At 35.8% G+C, this 20,669-nt stretch overlaps 3 protein-coding genes across 5 annotated transcripts; all 3 read left to right on the forward strand.

Moving 5' to 3' along the window:
- The first annotated feature begins 253 nt into the window (after positions 1 to 253).
- LOC110790141 (probable alpha,alpha-trehalose-phosphate synthase [UDP-forming] 10) lies at positions 254 to 7,195 on the forward strand. Of its 3 annotated transcripts, none has more exons than XM_021994903.2 (4): positions 257 to 585; positions 3,298 to 5,287; positions 5,440 to 5,713; positions 6,500 to 7,195. In XM_021994903.2, exons 2-4 carry the CDS (start codon positions 3,300 to 3,302, stop codon positions 6,827 to 6,829), a joined length of 2,592 nt encoding a protein of 863 aa, XP_021850595.1. In that variant the 5' UTR covers positions 257 to 585; positions 3,298 to 3,299; the 3' UTR covers positions 6,830 to 7,195. The 3 variants fall into 3 exon arrangements, with proteins under 3 accessions (XP_056686115.1, XP_021850595.1, XP_021850596.1); XM_021994904.2 differs by lacking the exon at positions 257 to 585 and adding an exon at positions 1,306 to 1,453; XM_056830137.1 differs by lacking the exon at positions 6,500 to 7,195 and having other exon boundaries at positions 254 to 585; positions 3,298 to 5,364; positions 5,440 to 5,579.
- A 2,721-nt stretch (positions 7,196 to 9,916) lies between these two features.
- On the forward strand, positions 9,917 to 12,341 carry LOC110790142 (protein NUCLEAR FUSION DEFECTIVE 2). Its single transcript, XM_021994905.2, has 3 exons — positions 9,917 to 10,098; positions 10,204 to 10,301; positions 11,731 to 12,341. The coding sequence occupies exons 1-3, from the start codon at positions 10,030 to 10,032 to the stop codon at positions 12,134 to 12,136; spliced, it is 573 nt and encodes a 190-aa protein (XP_021850597.1). The 5' UTR covers positions 9,917 to 10,029; the 3' UTR covers positions 12,137 to 12,341.
- A 154-nt stretch (positions 12,342 to 12,495) lies between these two features.
- On the forward strand, positions 12,496 to 16,778 carry LOC110790131 (uncharacterized). Its single transcript, XM_056828466.1, has one exon. The coding sequence runs from the start codon at positions 16,043 to 16,045 to the stop codon at positions 16,637 to 16,639; it is 597 nt and encodes a 198-aa protein (XP_056684444.1). The 5' UTR covers positions 12,496 to 16,042; the 3' UTR covers positions 16,640 to 16,778.
- The last annotated feature ends 3,891 nt before the right edge of the window (positions 16,779 to 20,669 follow it).

Below are 20,669 nucleotides of genomic sequence, written 5' to 3' on the forward strand. Positions count from 1 at the left end.
TACTTTATTCCACTTTTTCCATACAACTCAATAATTGTTTGTACTTTATTTCACTTTTTCATGTATTATATTACATTTTTCTTAAAATCCGTGTTTTTAGTCAATCAGAAAGATAATTATAGGACGGAGGGAGTATTTAAAAAAAAGAAGAAAACTCCAAAAAATAAAGGAAAAAATAAAACCCCCATTCTCAACCTAACACACTTTCACAAAATTCATTATAAATACACACACTTATCTCATTCCTCTGTTTCTCTTTCTTCCATCTTTATCCAATAAGTTTCCCTTTATATTTATTTTTATTTGAATATACTGATCCCTAATTATATTTAAGTGAATTTATGTTCTTCTTATCAAAAAAGTAACCAAACCCCAATTAAAAAAACTCGATCCAGTATTTTATTGTGTTTGTATAAATATATACGAGTAATTACTTGACAAAGATCTTCACTTTCTCTCTCCATCTCCCCCTGTCCCTCTGTCTTCTTCTTCTCAATCTCTAAAATTGTGTAGAAATTGATGAAAGGTAATCGCTTGTTTATTTTGCTTCAGCTGCTTCAAGCTCCATTTTCGGATCAGTTTCAGGTACCCCCCATTTCCATCTTTTTTTCCAAACCCAGTTATTTCATGTTCTTGAATAATGAAATTCCCGGCCACCATTTTAACACCGGCTACCAAACGGGCCGTCTGGGGTTTTTGTTTACACTTTCATTTTCTTGATTTTTTTTTCTGGGTCCTTTGTCAATTTATTTTCTAGTGTTGAACTGAGAATTCTTGTTTGAGTATATATGAACTCTTAAATCAACAATGTCTCTACTTTTTCTTGATTATTGTTGTTGATTGTTCGTTTGTTTTCTCATTTCTTGTTCTCGCGACCAGACTCCAAGACCTAGAATCGAATCCCATCTACTTGTACAATAATCTAGTTCTATTGTTGTGAAGACAGAAATCTCTAGTTCTTGGTAGTTCTTTAGGGAGTTGTTTTTTTTATTTTACTTTTTTTGGGTGAGGGGGTGGGGTATAATTAGGAACTTAAACAAGTTGTATACTTCCTATATTAGTTAATTATAGCCAGAAATTTTTTTAATATAAATTTTTTTAATTTTTTTAAAAAAATCTAACTTTTGGGATTTTTTAGGTAGGAAGAAGATAGAGCTTGACTAAGATCCAACTTTTGGATAATGTATATCAAATGTACATTATGATAGTAATGGCCGACTTTTTATTGTCCCAATTTATTTTTCTTTTCTTTTCTTTTCTTTTGGTAGAAGTAATAATAAAGAACACCCCTTTATACAGTATATGTATATCCTGTTTCTAGTATTAATAGTAGTAGGTAAGGGTTAGAAAGAGCTTGAATCAGCTAAGTATATCCAGAAAATCCCTGTTTTAAATTTTTGGATTTGGTTGCCAAAAGCTAGATTTCAAAGAGATCTGTATGTGGTGTGAACAGGTAAACAATCTAATGAGAATGAAGCTGCCCTTTCGGCTGTTTAAGACGGTTTCGTTTCTTGTGTTTGATTTGTTAAACTAAATGCATATATTTGGATGCACACTAATGTTTTATTGATAAAAAAAAGATAACAAACAATTTGTTTTAAATTTGTATAAATTTGTTATGGAGGAAATGAATAGTTTGTCAGGTTCTATGTTGTGTATAGAAATGATTTGTCTAGTTCTTTGGAGAAAATGCGGACTTTCTAACAAGTTCAAAGGTGATGCAAGACTAAATCAATGCTATAAGTTGTGCATAGCAGACAGGTGTCTGGATTTATTACAAGTTTCATGTGCACAACTAATGTATTGATTGAGCTTTTGTATCAATCTTCCCCCAAAGTAGGATAAGGATGAAAGGTAGAAGGCCTTCATTTGTAGTTATTTAAGGAAAATGTTATCTGCAATGCATGTGAGTAATCAATAATGGTCAAAACTCGAAAGCGAGTGAAGATAAGGATGCAAAGAAGGTGCTTATAAGTTGGGATTGTTTCTTTTAAAGGATAATCTTAGTGATTCATATACAGGTTTCAGAAGGTCAATTTGTTGTGAGGTATCAAGTTTTCTGTGTTTTCTGAGTTTTTAAGTTTCTTCATTTGCAAGTCTACAACTGTAGTTTGCTCGTTTCCTGTCTAAATTTTTAAACTTCAAAGTACTTTTGTTTGGATATGTCATGTTCCACTTGTTGATTTACTGTTTTTTGTTTGTTTGTTTGTTTGTTTGATTGCGATGCTTGATGCTCGCACAGAATCACTTGAAAGGCTTCTCTTTTTTACGATGTTGAGTTAGCCCTTGGATATTTTTTTTCTTCCTAAATCGAAGTTCCTGTTATTTGTCAAATCATAATTCTGTTTTAGCTTCAGCATCACAACTCCATAGTCTTTAAGTTGTGATGCTGAAGCTGACACCATGTATTTTCTTTTGTCTGTGATACAAGTAAAATCTCGGCATGATTTGTACCGTGTAAAATTCCTATGATTGCAATTACTTGCAAATATTCTTTTCATGCTGTAAAAAAGACTTTTTAGAGGCAGTTTAGAGACTCGAGTTTGTAATTTCATATTTCACTTACAATGTTTGTACCAATTTCAAGAATCTGTTCGCAATTGGCTCTTGAAAGGGTTTTGGCTTCAGTGTTTCATGTGGAAATGAATTTGATGTTTATTAGATTCTGATTAAATCTAGCAAATATGATTTTCATAACTAAGTTGCAGTTTAAAGGTCTCATTTCTCTTGCATACGCATCAATTCATTTGTTTCATTTCTATGAAATCGTATCACGGTACCAATGGTAGGATAAGTTATATAGAACAAGTTTTCCTGTATGTGAACAGTGATCGTCGTGTTTTAACTACCTCTAAAGAGTACTTTTGGTCTGGATCACTCACTTAATGATTCTCGGTCTATCTTTAGCAATTTCAAATATTCTTTGTCTCCTTTAATTGTGTTGTGGGGCATGATAGAGAGTCACTCTATTGAGTAAAGCATATAATTGGTAGTCTTTGTTTAACTATAAGGGAATAATGCTTCTGCATAGATCAATGGATCTGGTTTTAGATTCTAGTTGGTAAATGTGGTTTGTTTGTTATGCTGAGATTTTTCAAATTGATCAGTCTGATTACACTCTTAAATTTCTTTGCTTCTAAATTATTCTTGAGTTCCACAGCACACGCGTACTTTTTTGATACTTATCATAATTACTAGTAAATGTTCATGATTCATGATTGTTTGTGCTTATTTAAGCTTCTGCTAATTTGATTATTGTTTTTTTTTAACTTGTGTTAATTTATTTACATTTTGTAGTCATGTCGTCAAAATCATATACAAGCTTCCTGGACTTAGCAGCTGGAGGGTATCTGGATTTACCTCAAACTCCCAGAAACCTTCCCAAGGTGATGACTGTCCCTGGTGTTATACCTGATGCAGACTCCACCGAAAGTAAAGATGATATTTTAGATGCTTCCACATCGAGATATCGTGACAGAAAAATTGTAGTGTCGAATTTTCTCCCAATAAATGCTCAAAAGGACCCTAAATCTGGTAAATGGAGCTTCAGTTTAGATGATGATTCACTTTACTTGCATTTGAAAGATGGGTTCTCACCTGAAAGCGAAGTTTTCTATGTGGGGTCATTGAAAGTGGATGTTGATGTAAAAGAGCAAGAGGAAGTTGCACAAATTTTGCTAGAGAATTTTCGTTGTGTGCCTACGTTTCTCCCAGCAGATTTGCAGAAGAAGTTCTACCATGGGTTTTGCAAGCAATATCTTTGGCCCCTCTTTCATTACATGCTTCCTATGTCACCTGATCACGGGTCCCGTTTTGACCGTGGCCTTTGGCAAGCCTATGTTTCAGCCAACAAGAAGTTTGCAGACAAAGTCGTTGAGATACTGAATCCCGAGGATGACCTTGTTTGGGTTCATGACTATCATCTGATGCTGCTACCGACATTCTTAAGAAGGCGGTTTTACAGAGTTAAGCTTGGTTTCTTTCTTCATAGTCCGTTTCCATCATCAGAAATTTACCGGACTTTGCCCGTTAGAGATGAAATCTTGAAAGCGTTTCTGAACTCAGATTTAGTCGGATTTCATACGTTTGATTATGCTCGGCATTTTCTCTCATGTTGTAGCAGACTGCTCGGGTTGGACTATGAATCCAAACGGGGATATCTCGGGATTGATTATTTTGGCAGGACGGTATTTGTTAAGATATTACCTGTTGGGTTGCAGCTTCGTCGCCTTGAAGTTGCCATGAACCATCCTTCTGCATCTGTTAAAGTCAAAGAGATCCAAAAGCAATTTGAGGGGAAAAAGATAATTCTCGGTGTTGATGACATGGATATATTTAAAGGAATCAGTCTAAAATTGTTGGCTGCTGAGCACCTTTTGAACCAGCACCCGGAGTTGCAGGGAAAACTCGTCTTGATCCAAATCGTGAACCCTGCAAGAAGTACCGGGAAGGATGTTCAGGAAGCAAAGTCAGAGACATATGAGATAACCAAAAGGATCAACATGAAATTCGGGTTTCCGGGTTATGAGCCCGTCATCTTGATCGATCGACCCGTGCCTCTTTACGAGAAGACTGCGTACTATGCAATGGCGGAATGCTGCATTGTGAATGCTGTTAGGGATGGGTTGAACCTTACTCCATATAAGTATGTCATTTGCAGACAAGGATCTCCTAAAATTGATGAAGCAATGGGAGTTTCCCCAGGTGAAACTCGTTCAAGTATGCTTGTTGTCTCGGAGTTTGTTGGATGCTCACCATCTCTTAGTGGTGCTATCAGGGTTAATCCGTGGAATATTGAGGCCGTTGCAGATGCAATGAAGATGGCTATAAGTATATCTGAATTAGAGAAACAGTTGAGACACGAGAAGCATTACCGTTATGTTAGCTCTCATGACGTGGCGTACTGGTCCCGCAGTTTTGTGCAGGATTTGGAGCGGGCGTGTAAGGACCATTATAACAAACGTTGTTGGGGAATCGGTTTCGGGTTGAGTTTTAGGATTCTCGCTCTTTCTCCGTCCTTTAGGAAGCTCTCGGTTGAATACGTGGTTTCTGCATACAAGAAGGCAACAAAAAGGGCAATATTCTTGGATTATGATGGAACCGTTGTCTCTGATATGTCCATTGTCAAAACTCCTAGTTCCGAGCTTATATCTGTACTGCAAAATCTTTGTAGTGACACAAAAAACACTGTTTTCATTGTTAGTGGCAGGGGACGTGATTCTTTGACTGAATGGTTATCCCCTTGTGATAAGTTGGGAATAGCTGCTGAACACGGGTACTTCTTGAGGTATGCCGATTGCATTCTACATTATGTTCTTCTGATTATGTTCTTCTGATTTTTGCTGAACACGGGTACTTCTTGAGGTATGCCGTTTTCATTCTACATTCTACAGGTTCATTTACATAAGTTGAGTGTTATTTTCCGCTGATGTTTTACAGGTGGAAGCAGAACTGTGACTGGGAGATTAGCACGGTTACTACAGACGATGACTGGAAAAAAATAGCGGAACCTGTGATGCAGCTTTATACAGAATCAACAGACGGATCCACCATAGAGAGCAAGGAGAGTGCTATAGTATGGCACCATCAAGACGCAGACCCTGATTTTGGCTCGTGTCAGGCCAAAGAATTGTTGGATCATTTAGAAAATGTCCTTTCTAATGAACCTGTCGTTGTTACTAGGGGACACAATATCGTTGAAGTTAAGCCTCAGGTATGCATCATCTTACCATATTCTTGGATAATATCTGTTCATAATATAAAACAGATAATCTGTCATAGTTGACTTATAAAAAGTATTGTGTTTGGATTCAAAATTGGAGTAGCAATATTGCATTGTATCTTGAAAATGACTAGTAAATATGGTACAAGAAAGTTACTCCGAAGGTAAATGGACAAACAAATAGAGAATGATATCTTTATTGTCAACAATTGTTAAGAAGGAAAAAAAGGTCATCTTATGTGATCATCAGGCGTAGGCATCCAAGTTTCTTGGAGCTCTTGGAATAAATTATTTTGGAAACACGAAAGTTCTGATCTTTTGTTTTAGGCTCCGTTTGGTAGGGCGTAAAACATTTTCCTGGAAAACAGTTTTCCTCTAATTTTCAATTTTACATTGTTTGGGTTGCACAAGAGTAAAATTGATCTTCCAATGATGGAAAACCATTTCCCCTTCAAAATGAAGGAAAACTGTTTTCCTTCCTTTTGCTTGTCTCTCTTGTACACTCCTCTCACTACCTGCTTACATTCCCTTTCATTTTCCTTTCGTTTCATCATTTTTCTTACATGGAACTAAACAACGGAAAGCTAATTTTAGAATTTTGTTTTCCATGAAAATCGTTTTACACTGAAAATATTTTACACCCAACCAAACGGAGCCTTTAGTATTGTTGTCTGCTTAAAACCTTCTAAAGTCTGATATCTTTATTGTCAGCTAAACTTTAAATAACTTTACAAAGAGAGCTAGCCGCTAAGCTCGGAATTTGGTTGAAACTTGCAGGGAGTTAGCAAAGGGTTGGTGACAGAGAGAGTACTTTCAGAACTAACAAATGACGGGAAGGCACCAGATTTCCTGCTGTGTATAGGTGATGATCTATCCGATGAAGACATGTTTGAGAGTATATTGAGCAAAGCTTCTTGTAGTACATCTACAGGTAGTGTGCCTGAGATTTTCGCGTGCACTGTTGGTCAGAAACCGAGTAAAGCCAAGTACTATTTAAATGACACAAAGCATGTGATGAGACTGCTTCAAGGCTTGACATTTGCTTCTAACGGGAAGCCACCCGAGTGTATTCCACCATGCCAAGTCTCCTTCGAGAGCTTTGCTTAAGATGTTGCTCGGTTTGCCACAAAACATGATGATATACGGGGATTCTTTGAATATGGTAGGAACGCGTGAGTTTTTTTTGGGTTTTTGGGGTTGGTATGATATAATTCGGGGTGTAGTTCTTACTCTAAATTAGGTTTTGGAGGAGGTTTAGATGTTGATAATGGGGGTTAGATTGCCTTACTGGATAACCCAAAAAAGTAAATGGTTTGTATATGTTTTTCTTTTATGGAATTTTCTCATAACAGGAAAACTTGGAGTCTTCTGATACATTAGAGAACATAAACTGTTCTTCCATACCACCCTAATCTTTTGTCCAAATGGAACCTTTTGTAAATATTCCCCATATTTGAAGAGTTTTTCTTAGAATCCTTGGTTTCTCTTGCTTGTTTTCTGGTGAAATTCTGGTTACAGATGTTTGTTGTGGTTCCCGATGATAAAAGCTACTACTATTATACAAATTCCTCTTGCTTTTCTTGGATTAGCCTTGAAATGGTGAAATTTCTCCCGACATTTTGATTCAATTCCATGATTTTAATTAGTGCTTAATCCTAGACATGATGTGATTGCATCATTTTAAATCAGAATTATACATGTTAAACTTGTAAAAAAGATGATTTTGAGTGTGATTTTGAGAGTAATAGTAGTTCTTTACTCTAGTATAAATGAGTTTCAACTTAAGGTTTATTTGAAACTGAGATAGGGTCATTTATTAAACGATTCCAAGTCGTGGCTTATTGTTGATGAATTTCCCTAAGGTTTATAGACAACAAGTGTACATATGTTTCAATAAACTTGGAAAAATGAATAAATAGTTCTTAAAACAAGTTTTACTAGTCACATAATATACCGCTTTCATATTTTCATAGCAATGCTAAGCATTTAAAGTTGCTAAATGATAATAATGATTTTATTTCTATACATCGTAAGTGTTTTGACTTTAGATCAGTCAAAATTTGACGTCACCTGGAATCAATCCAATAATATTGGTTGTTTGGCTCTTGAACACGAAATTAGGATTTAAAACCCAAAAATGACAGGACTAAAATAAGTGAGTCAAACCGAACTGAACATTTGAGTGACCTTATTAGGAAAAATACCAAAATACTGAACGAAAATGATAAAGGTCGCAACACGCGACCTTTAAGCCGTGTCACAATGATGACATGACATGCTTATGTGTCATGATTTAAATTGGAAACTAAAATATTTAACTTATATAATCTATTATACATATTTCAAAAAAGGTAAGAAAATTTTAATATTCTAATTTGTTTCTTTTTTTATATCGATTAATCTATTTACATATTTTCATAGTAAAAATATTGAATTGATAGTAAAAATATCCTGATGACACATAGCCTACGTGGCGCCTATATATACCAATTAAACTGCGACACGTAAGATTGTGACAACTAAATGTTGTCGCAACTTGCGACCTTTATCATCACCCAATACTGAAATGTGTTGCAAAAAAAAAAGTATTCGTGGCAAAAGAAATGAAGTATATTTTTGCATCCTTCACCCAAACAACTAATCGATAACCTAACACTCGGCGTCATGGCCAAGTACTCTTAGCCTGTAGTAGAAAATAATATAACATAACAATATTTCAGCCATATTTGATTCATTATTAGTAAAGGAAAGGAAGAGAAAAGAAATGAAGGGAAAAGAAAGGAAAAGAAAGGAAGGGAAATAGATTTTATTTTCCTGTGTTTGGTTTAAGGGAAATAAACGAAGGGAATAGAAAGGAAATCTAAATGACAGCTTTTAATTTTCTCTTTCCTTCCAAATTCCTCCAATTTTGAGAGGAAAGGAAATTGAAATTTTTATAAAGGAGCTTTCCTTCCAATTCCCTTCCTTTCCTTCCACTTCCCTTATAATTATTTGTAGCAAATACAGGAAACTTTATTTGACCTTTCCTTTCTTTTCTTTTCCTTCCAATTCCTCCCAACCAAATAAGGCCTTCATCTCTTTAATTAATCGGAACAAGTAAATCAAGGGTTATACTTGGGGAAAAAAAAGGTGAAATTATTTAATACAAAAGAAAAAAACATAAAAGGGACAATTTAAAAAAGTGGTTGACTGTATATTTCATTATTTTGTAACATGACTATCAATCATGCCTTATTTGACTGAATATTTTTGTATGGATACTGTCAATAATTTGAATATAAGTACGAAGTACTATCTAATTAGAATAAGATGTTTGGATACTTTGAAGCCGCGGAGGAGTGGAACTGCACTTTTATAGCGATGGTGAAGTCGCGAAGGAGTGGAACTGTGGAAGAAAGGACCAAATTTTGAAGGGCGAAGGAATCAAGGAAGGAGTGATGCAGTGCAAGACCGCTGGTGTAGGCTGGTGCAACAAGTGCGTTGGATTTAGTGGGGATGGTTGGTTGGTGCGGTAGTGTTGAATTGATTGATTTTGTGAGTGGGAATTTGAGAATTGAGGGAAAAGAAGAGAGATAGAAGATCTTTGTGAATGCGAGTGCGGCGAGAAAGGAAGAAAACCTTAATAAGGGCCCTTGTTATTCAATTTATTTATTTTAACTGTCACTTAATCTACTACATGCATTAATCTTAGAGATTAACTCGGAAAAGCTCCAATATTTTAACCCAAAATTATCTGAACCCCCAACCAACTATCTCGTCTTCCCGTCTAACGAGTAGTGTACGGAGTAACATTTACCTCTCAATTTGTAAAATAGTCAAATTACAAACTTTTAGGAAAGACGGTCTAACGGTTAAACCACTTTTATGCACTGGAACCAATTAAAGTTTGAAATTTAATTAGTTAAGCAACGAAACCAAACGAACCAATTAGTTAAGCACTTAACCAATTAAACTGATTAGTTAAGCAATGAGATCAATTTAAGATTTTATGAGTTTTAGTTAATAATAAATTTGTTCAAAAATAATAACTATGCGACTTATAAATTTAACTATTTCTCTTTATACCTTAACTATTTTGTTATTCAATTAATTGTGATTTTATTACTTTTATTTATGTTTTATACTAGTTTAGTTAGTACCAAAAAAAATTCATCTAAACATTAGACGCAAAAGATTTTGCAGTCAAATAGATTTCGTCCAAAAGATGAAATATTGTTAAAGTGAAAGTAGCGTTAGGTTTTCACTGCACAGAAAAGTAGAAAACTGAAGACGCTCTGGAATTGGATTCTCCACTTTGATCACAAAAAATGGACCGTCGTACTGCTGTTTGTTTTGCAATTCTCACCCTGGCAATGGCTACTTCTTCTGCAATTCAGGTTTAATTCTTCTCTAGACTCTAATTCTTCTCGAAACCCCCGAAATTGCCGAAAACACGTTTTGTTAATTTTTGAACTTAAACCCTTTCTTTGAATTTAATTTAGCTGCAGATTGGCGCTCGAGATGAATTCAGGAAGACCCAAATAATCACAACAAATTCTCCGTTCTCTATTGCACTTGAAACCCTCCAGAAGCAGATTGAGTACTTTCTTTCATCTCTTTCTTTCTAATTTTGTGTTGATATTTTACTGTTACTTATGCCCAACTGAAATAGACTGTAAATTGGTGTAGTAAGTGAAGAAATTGTTAAAGATGAACAAGAAATGAGGGTAATTGATTGGTAAAGATGATAAATCAACTAATTGACCGGGAATTGCTCCAAGTCACTCGAACCGGACCCGATCACTCGACTTGACCAGCTCTAGTTAAAAGATTCAGTTAGCTAGTTTTCTTGATGCTGTTTTTACCAATGCAACTTATAAATCATGATAGAGAAAGGTATAAATGGTACTTGGGTCAAAAATTGTTTCTCCATTTGCCTTAATTTCTAATGATGTTGATGTTAGGATGGGTGGATTTATTTTAATCTAAGTTATTTGGATTACTTGATTAAACCCAAAGCAATGATGATCCAACCATTCAAACTTGAGACTAGATATAGATAATAGATGACTTCATGACCGACTCTTAGATACACAATTTCATGAGACTGAGTGTCCAAATTTTATGTTTGTTGTTGTTAGTTTTTTACGGAATGCCTATTTGGCTACATACTTAAAATAACACTGTTCTTGAAGTAGGAAGATTCAAAATGCCTGTTTGTGCAAGGGAGAGTGAGTTTGAAATTTGGTAGTTTTTTGAAGTGTTGTCAACCTCTTGGAATATAGTTGGTCCCCTTTGTGAATATAGTTAGAAGGAGAAAGGAAGTGTGGATTTGGAGAATTGCAATTGGAAACTCATCATTTCTAGCGTGAGTCATTTAGTCTTGTTCGCGTGTTCGTTACTGTCTTAGACCATGCTGATATACGGCTGAATCACCAAGAGGAAGAGCTTGAGTGGTCATAACTTATACGAGATAACCTATGGTAGTTGTCCCCTTTCTATGGTTCCTCCACCTCATTTCACCTGGACTCCGGAATCATGAACCATGACTTGGGGCTCGAGGATGGCCCACAGCCTGTGTGGTAATGTGGTCATTCCTCGGCCCTCTTCATCCCATGAACGAGGGGATTTCAGTTCATTCTATTCTCTCTTGTAGACATCAATGCTCATCACCTCTCGCGGATGTTTTCAGCTGAATGAGGCTCCATTTGAGGTTCAAAGTAGGAAGATAGATAATCAAATGAGATACATTTGGTATACGGAGTACAAATAATTTGTCCTTCAAATTTTGACTCTCTTGTTTTTCCTATGGATGCCTGGGGTTTGTGAAACGTTTTGTGGTTATTGAGGAGAGAATATTTGATAACTGACGAGCAACTGATCATCCCTGAATTTTTCCTAAACAGAATGCCAGCTTTTAAATATGTGCATTTTATTGTCATTTGAATGTTCACACTTCTCTTCGGCATAACTGGTTCCGAATTGAGCATGGAATTGTTTGAGTGATTGGATTTCCTTCTTCATTGCAGCTATAGTTTTCAACGCATCGATCTTCTACGGCGTGCAATGACCCATGCTTCATTTTCAGAGGAGAACAACCGAGCATTAAGCATTCTAGGGACAAGCATTATTGAAACATCTGTGGCCTTTCGGTATCTTCTAGATGACATTGATATTTCTTCAAAAACTCTGAACCGTGAAATAGCTGAGGTATGTAATGTGGAGTCTTCTTGTGCCGTGGATGGAATGCGTTTGGGGTTGCACAAAGTACTCAGAGTCTCTCACAAAACTAACTCTACCACTCCGGCCGTAGTCTGTGGTGCTTTTCGTGCAATATTCGGTGCTGTTGCCCTTGATTCTGGGAAGTCCGATGCTGCTGCAAAAGTGTTCTTGAATGTTCATACTCGCACCGGTGAATTAGCTGCTGATTTTTAGGTAAGCCTCAGAACTATAAATGGCTGCATCCTACTATGAACTCATGTTATGTGAATCATTTCTGTATATTGTATGGAGTATTAGCTTTATGTATACCGTAGAAGTAGTATGACCGGAAACTCCATTCTGAATCTGTATTACTCTGAATCTTTTGTGATGCTAACATAGTCTTATCTATGGTTCTTAATAAAAGTACTGTTGTTTATGTGTGGGCCCAAACTTACATCTCTATCCTACCGGAGTACTTTGTCGGAATGCAGATGAATGTCTATTTCAGAGTCTTTTGTTATCTTTGAAGGAAAAATGCATTGTGATCATCCTGTATGTCATCTTGAAAATGACATTTTAGATTCACAGAACCACTGAGATATTCCCTGGTTGTCATTTGATTTTAGATTTGTTAGGTTTACCTTAGAGCCTGTCTCCAGGTTGGTGGTGATTGTTGAATCTGGAAACAGGCTATTCGCTATTAGAAAAGTACAGCTCAATGGTAATAAGATTGCCGGACTAATTCCTTTTAAAAGTCTTAAGTTTAACAAGTCTATTAGTTGCTAAATCCTGTTTCTACCGTTTCCTGTCCTAGGTTCATGCATGAACAACACTGAAGGATTAAGGGCATGTTTGGTATACACTTAGGAAATGAAATGGAAAGGGTAGGGTTAGTATTACCAATATTAGTTGTTTGGTATATCTTAGGAAATGAATCACTTGTAACAAATTGGGGATCGAGTAGGGTAACAATTTTGTTACCATAGGGATGGAAAAGGTAACAAATAATAGTAATGTTATCCTTAGGATATGAATTGTGTTACCACTCCTTTCATACCAAACATAAGGTAATGGAAATAGTTAATTGATTCAATTTCCATCACTTAAAAGCTCTATACCAAACATACTCTAATTGTTATCACATTTCTGATGATTCGCTTGCAACTTGTCAATGATCATCTGCTTAGCATGGTAGATCTCGTCACTGATTAGCTAAACTAAAATTCTAATTAAGTTAACCTAGGATTCTAATCGAACTTGTAAGACTTGATTCCCACTTCATGTGACCAAAGATTCATTATTAATTTAAAGCTGATCTAAGCTACTTTAGTTTTTTGTATTATTACCTGTTCCAAGTCGCCTGATTTCCAGGCTAGTTGTACCTTTAAACTGTTTTTTAAGTTCATAAAATGAAAGAAAGATTATGCAAAAATGTGGGTGAGATATTTGTCTTATTGACATAGCCACTTGAAAAATGAGGCACAAGATTTGGTATGAACTGGTAGTATCTTTGCCTCGCAGGGAAGACAGACACCCTAAGCTCAGCTGTAGGAGTATAATGTAGTTGTCCCCCACCTTTAAGCTGCCAAAGCCTTTTTAATTTCTTTAGTTAGTCAACCCCTTTTCGTTGACTCGTAAATTATTCGTCGGTTCGTTTTCTGAGATGCAACTTAGAGTATAAATTACTCGATTACTATAATGACATAATGGATCTATGGAGTCATGTTACACCATATTAGAGTATTAGTGGTAATGTCGACAGGCCTCTTGATTTTCCTTGTGTTGTGCTTGTGACATTTTTCATTAACATTTTTTTTTGATTTTATCGTAAAAGTCGTTCATTAAATTAAGATATTTTAGGTGATTTGCCATTTTGCGTTGATGCGTTGAACTATCTTTCCTTGATCTACGCCATTGCTAGAATATTAGATCAATTACAAGAAGATATATGCTATGAGTGTCCACCTCATAGTCTTATCTTTGAATAAAAGTGGTGGGGATTGAATTTTGGTTGGTACTGCCATTATGGTTATGAGCCGGGACGGCCGTGCTTGGTGACGAGCCTACATGCCTTGGGCTTGAACGGGCCCAACCCACGCCAATCACACTTGTTTCATGTTGTGTCTGGGGGATGAAATTTTCATTAAGATAGCCCAGACACAGCCCAACTCACGTGTCGGGTCGGGGTTGTGTTTTCGTGTCTATGCTTAATTATATTTAATTTAGCGTATTTTGTCGTGTCGGGTTGTGCCATGTTTTTCCCAAAAAAGTGCGGCCCTAGTCCTGCTCGTGTTGGGCCGAACCGGGCCATTGACATCTTTAGTACAAGCCATAGCCACTAACTAGAGGGTACGCAAGATGTTTATCTATACGTAAGAAGAACTGTCCTATTATACAAAAATTCCGTATGGGTCAACCTCATTCGGGTTAGCTGTCTGTGGATTGTGGATGCTAACATTATGTTTGTCCACAAGCTTTTTGTAATTAATTCTGCAATTACTGAATACATATGCCATTAAAGACTTGACAATGAACAGTTGATTGGAGAAAAAAGACAAGTAGTTGCTGTGATTTGTGTATAGATGTTCACCACAGATTTCATTAGTTCTGTTGCTTTGTGTTATAGATTAATGACAATCATTAGGTCTACCTAATCAAGAACTACAAACCTACAAAGCTGGCAACTAATTTCTTTTTCTTTTTTCTTTTCGTGTGGGTCCCTGCAAAAACATTAAAATTTCAAGGGAATAATTCGGTAGTCTTTATTTACAGTAGCTAACAATTGACCAACCCAGAGCATGCCAAGGTTCCTAGGTGATCACCACCTAACAGAAACTACTGATTCTGGGTCGTTATGAAGCTAACAGCTCCATTAACCGTTCTTCTGCGTTGACGCGATAGAGTTAACCTTTTTTTTTTTTTTTAAAGAAAAATGACCATACTGAATGTCTGAATCGGCATTTATCTCAGGTTAACTTATTGTATGATAAAGATCTCCGTAATCGGCATTTCTGGCCCTAATTTATTATAGGAGTCACATTTTCATTTTTAGTAATTTTTCTACCCGATCATCTAATTAAATAATATATCTAATTTACCATATAACCCACCACCATGTTAAACAATTCATTTTAGAAATCCACCCCACCAAAGTTAATGGTTTCCACTTATATTTATTTCATTCTACTATTCTTCCTTAATACATGTGCGATGAAGGAATCTACTGCACTGATACCTCACACAAGTATTTCCAACCACCTTTCTAGGTCAAATCGGAGAGATTATCCGGGAAATTTCACCTCCAAAGGGCCAATAGTGAGATTTTATCCCATAGTGTTGGGTAAAAATATATTGTATTCCCTCTGTATTTTTTTAAGGAATACACTTGCCTTTTCCGGCCGTATTTATTTAAGAGATACACTTGTCATTTTTAGTAACTTATCAACCCCATCATCTAATTAAATAATACATCTAATTTACCCTATGACCCACCATTCTATTAAAAAAATAATTTCATAAACTCACACCACCTCCCACCCCACCAAAAAGACACGGTCCCCACTTATTTACTTATTAAAATATCTACCCAAGCCCATTTGTTTTATTATTTTATTGCATTTAATTCTTTTTCTTAATACACGTGTCTGGTCAAGTATATCTCTTAAATAAATACGGAGAGAGTACTCCATAAGTCCATAGGACATTAGTTTTTAACTTGTTATATCAATATGGAGTAATATTGTAATATAATAATTTCATATAGTCAAAAGTAAAATTGAGTATTAATCTAACAATTAATGAAATGTAAAAAACGTGCAATTAATTTTTTATTTGTTCCCTAAAAAGAAAATCATGTACCAAAAATAAACGATATGATATTCCAAAATAAATTTGTCATAAGGTAGAAATTGATCCCATTCCACAATTCCACCCCACCCTACAGCCCTCCCATGTCTGGAGTATATCCAGCTCCTATCCTTACTGTCACCCTTTCCCCTCTTCTTTTATATAAATAACACCAAATCATCACTTCCATTCTCCCTCCTCTTTCTCTCTCTACATCTCCTTCCACCTCTCTATCCTCCATTAACGGTATAGTCGAGCAGCAAACAATTTTTATTATACAACGGGTCGACCATGACGGAAGTCAAAGGGAAAGGGAATCATTACATGGTTGAGAAAATGTCCAAGGAAATAAACACCGCCGCCGGCGAAACACCGGAACTCCCGGTATCCCTTCACCAACAACAAGTCATCGACGAGAACGAAGCTTTGATCATGGAATCCTTTTCTTCCAACAACAGTTGTTGCTCTTTTTTCCCCTGTTTCGGGGGCCAACCCAGCCCGAACCGTTCATCCGGGCTTGGTGGATCAACATCCTCTCCGTCCATGTGGGAGAGGCTACAACAGACGGCTGAGATTGAGAATAAGTGGTGGGCTGGGCCATTACAGGGCCTTAAGAAGATGCGGGAGTGGTCCGAGATCATTGCTGGGCCCAAATGGAAGACTTTTATTCGCCGGTTTAATCGGGGCGGGAAGAGTGCAACTGGGTCGGGTAAATTTCAGTATGATCCTTTGAGTTATGCGCTTAACTTTGATGATGGACCGGGGCAAAATGGTCATTTGGATGAAGATGGTTATTTTCCTGATTTTTCATCTCGTTTTGCTTCCATTCCCAAATCTAGTAGATCTTCCATTGATTTGGGCAAGAATGGAATTCCATCTCTTTCTTAATTTTTAACTTTTTTTATTTATTTAGTGCAGATAATTATATACCCACAATTGTACTTATTTATTTAGCTAAAATTTTGAGTGTAGCGATTTTGCAAATAAATAAGAGAAAGTATCAATTTTTGTCAACACAATAAATAAATGTGTACTCAATTTTTTCGTAGTTTTTGGAAATTTTCTAGTAAGTTATAGACGTTAATCTAGGCGTAGGTACATTTTTTTTTGATAAGGTAGAAGAATAGTACATTAGGAGCACCTCCGCATGAGGGATACTCCTAAGTAATCACTATCTAGAATGGAAAGTAATTGGGGACTATTACACGAATCAATACACATAGTGTTGCTAATTAAGTGACCAACATTTGCTATCCAATCTGCTGCTCGATTGAGTTCTCGGTAGATATGCTTTATATCTCAATTGTACTATGGCATATGTGATCATTATTCATTAAGCTATCTTGCTACACAAGCTATAGTACACTAATTCATTTGAAAAATGGTGTGATACAAAGAAATTAGTGCTTGCATCTATTACTTGCAACTTGAAATATGTCAATTATTTTGACATTTAACAAATCAATCCGCATCAATAATAATGGTTTGCAACCAAAAAATCAAATCAATTATATGATGCCAATTTTATAGAGGTGGGCCGTCAACCACTACTCCGTATAATAAAACTGATTAATATTAGTTTTTCATAAATTTGAAAAATGAAATCTAGTTAGCTGTATTAGAGTACTAATTAAATTCTATTTATAACGGTATTCCCTCCGTTCCTTAAATATTGCACTATGGTTGACTTTATGCTTTTGAACACACATTTTGACTCTTAATATTTCGAATTATGTATAACAACAGTTATAAAATTTTTGATATTTTGAAAATAGATAACAATACGAATCTAACAAAGTATTACATGACTATATTTTTTCTTATATATAAATCACAAAAAGATGACTAAAAGTCTAATGTAAATAGTGTAAAAAACAAGATGGTGCGATATTTATGGAACAGATGAAGTAAGTGTTGTGGGAACTTTTAATGATGCTGACGTGTCACCCTTTTCACGAAGGTATTAGTTATGCGCGGGCACAATTTTCTTACAACCCGCAAAACAAGAATATTCCCACGAAAATATTCTCTCCGATGCCCAAGTATGTATTTGATAGAGAGATAAAGTGTTGTAGAGAGAAGGTAAAGCAGAATAGTTTAAGGTAGGTGGGATTCAGACTATTGCCCTTTTACCTTGGGATTTAGACTATTTATAAGACTAGGGTATTGGAATTTGTTCCCCCAAATCCTAGTTTACCTGGTTGATCCCCTGGGAAAAGAGGGCATGTGTCCTTAACATGATTTAGATGGAGGGCTTATGATGTGCCTCTTGTTGGGATTTTTCCTTGTTGCCCACTCATGATTTTGTTTGGCTCAGACAGAAAGATTTGACACCAAGCAGTGTTACCGTCATGTGTCATTCTTTAATTTGCTGAGGGTAAGTAAGCATGTTGTGCCACATGTCGTATTATGATTGGTCCAAGGTAAACAAGTCATTTTTGCCACATCACATCAGTAAGTAAAGTTAATACAAGTATACTCCCTCCGTCCCGGAATACTCGACCCGGTTTGACCGGCACAGAGTTTAAGGGACTTGAATTGACTTATTTAATTTAATAGGTAGTAGTTGATAGTGGGGTATTATTTTAATGTAGTTAGTGGGAAATGTGTAAAGGGGTGGGGTTGGGGAGAGTAGGGGTTGAATTTTTAATTATTTTTTGTATGGAGTAGGGGGTAGGTGGGTTAGTAGGGGTGGAGTGAGAAATAATATAATATTGTTAGAATATTTCCATTTTTAGAAACAGGTCAAGTATTAAGGGACGGCCCGATAAGGAAAACAGGTCAAGTATTCCGGGACGGAGGGAGTAGTAATTAAGTTTGGGTAAATAGAATGTATTTTTAGCGCCAAGTACTAATCTTGACCTTTTGTAACAATTATAAAGCACCTCGTTTAATGTTAAATATAGAGATGTCACATCGGGTCTTCGGATTGGTTATAAACGGTTCGGTTCACATCGAAATCGGATAAGGTCGGATTAATATTTCTATTTGGGTCGAATATGATCGGTTGATAACTTTGGTTCGGGTAAGGACGGGTCATAAATTGTTTCGAATTGAACTCGATATCGGATCGGTTAACTTCGATTCGGTTGAATCTCGGGTTCAGTTGGAACTTGTTCGGGTTTATAACGGTTTTTATAGGTTTGAATTGGTGTGGATTGACTTCGGTTCGGGTGTATGTCGGATTCAGATACAAATTGATCGGTTTATTTCGGGTATGGGTCATGTCCGGATGACCGGATCGACTAAGCCTCGGATACGGGTCAATTATGGGGTCGGTGAGTTTCGGGTTCGGGTTAAAATCGGATAAGACGTACTTTGGATTCGAGCCCATTAAGGATTGAGTTTGCAGTTCAAGTTTAGACCGAGTTAAGTTTGTAATCTTATGTTCTATTAATCGAGTGACTCTCTAGTTCGCGATAAAGTCATATCAATTTATTACTCTATAACTTCATGCCAAATAAAGATTTTTTAGACTTATATTAGTTTGCCTCCAAATTATTTAATATAAATAGAACATAGAATAAACCTTCATATATCGAGTTTGATTTACATAGTTAATAGTTCAATTCGGTTAACTTGAGTTAGATTAATGACGAATATTTGAATAGGATTCAGGTTAAATCATTTTTTTTATTAACTGAGTCAACTTTTATTTATTGGGTTAACTCGAGTCAAATTATTTTCGGAGAATCGGATTTAATCGGGTCGGATTTACAATAATTCGGTTGAATTCGGATTCGAATAGACCTGATTCGGGTTAAATCGGGTATCATGCGTTATTGGGTCGAGTTGATAGCAGTTGTTATCTGGTAAAATTGGTTTTCGGATCGGATGCGGGTTCGGTTCGGTTAAAAGTTATCGGATGCAAATCGGATTACGTGTCTCTTCGGGTTGCTAACGGTTCGGGTTCGGGTCTTCAATTCACGAGTGAAATCGGATTTCGGGTCAACAACGGATCGGTTCGGGTCGATTTTGGTGTGACTATTTTTCAGATATATTCGGTTCGAATGACGGATAGTTTTAGTCGATTTTTCGAGTCGGATCACTTTTGACAGCCCTAGTTAAAGAAGTAATGCGATTTGTCAAGTTGTTGACTTGGGCTTTTTGGTAGGTAGGCACGCCTAGCTTGGATATAGGGCGTGTGTTCTCTTCATATTTTCTAGTTTGTTCTCAATTAATTGGTACGGTCTATTCTGAATGTTTTATGTGAGTTGTTTTTAATTTTTTCTGCTCTGATCTAATAAGGTGAAAAGACTAGAACTGTAATTTCATTACTTCCAAATTCGCATAAAGTCATAAATGGCTACATCCGTCTTTTATTAACAAACAATTGTTGTAATCACATTTCATGATTTATCTCTAATAGCAAGTTGTTCTTAAACTATGTTGATAATATAATAGTTTTGCTCAAAGTCCAACCCTTAAAACAAATTTTCCTAAATCAAACTATGTACTTGGTAGATGATACACAAGTAGTTTTGCCTATTTGTATAAACTACAAGTATTTTTTAAGGCAATTTCAATAAAATATTACTCCGTACATAAATTGCCTACGAAGTAATCCTACTAATCATTGATCAAATTGACTACACTAGCAGAAACCAAGTGTAATTAACAGTTATGTTATACCGAGTAAACAGTTTAGTACCAATCATTATCATGATTCATTATCAAGTTTGTCAATCATACACGAAATGCAACGTTGGCATATTCTTGGTTTATCCTAGTTTGAGTATATGGACAAATATAGCGCAACAATATTATAAATTAGCATGATTACTAGTATAATATCCGTGCGATACACAATATAATCATCTAAATATAAATTTATATGAAATTTGGTAGACAATATCATCAAATTAAAACTAAGGATGGATAAATTTGTTATTGCTTATTCAGTTTCTTATTTATTAAA

This window comes from Spinacia oleracea, chromosome 5 (assembly GCF_020520425.1).
Source record: "Spinacia oleracea cultivar Varoflay chromosome 5, BTI_SOV_V1, whole genome shotgun sequence".
NCBI lineage: Eukaryota > Viridiplantae > Streptophyta > Magnoliopsida > Caryophyllales > Amaranthaceae > Spinacia > Spinacia oleracea.

Bases quoted from the DNA above. Each gene is read 5' to 3' on its own strand.
- LOC110790141 (XM_021994903.2), top strand. From the start codon at position 3,300: ATGTCGTCAAAATCATATACAAGCTTCCTGGACTTAGCAGCTGGAGGG. The intron at 5,288-5,439 runs GTATGCCGATTG...GATGTTTTACAG, and splicing joins GAACACGGGTACTTCTTGAG to GTGGAAGCAGAACTGTGACT. The intron at 5,714-6,499 runs GTATGCATCATC...TGAAACTTGCAG, and splicing joins TCGTTGAAGTTAAGCCTCAG to GGAGTTAGCAAAGGGTTGGT.
- LOC110790131 (XM_056828466.1), top strand. From the start codon at position 16,043: ATGACGGAAGTCAAAGGGAAAGGGAATCATTACATGGTTGAGAAAATG.
- LOC110790142 (XM_021994905.2), top strand. From the start codon at position 10,030: ATGGACCGTCGTACTGCTGTTTGTTTTGCAATTCTCACCCTGGCAATG. The intron at 10,099-10,203 runs GTTTAATTCTTC...AATTTAATTTAG, and splicing joins CTACTTCTTCTGCAATTCAG to CTGCAGATTGGCGCTCGAGA. The intron at 10,302-11,730 runs GTACTTTCTTTC...TCTTCATTGCAG, and splicing joins ACCCTCCAGAAGCAGATTGA to CTATAGTTTTCAACGCATCG.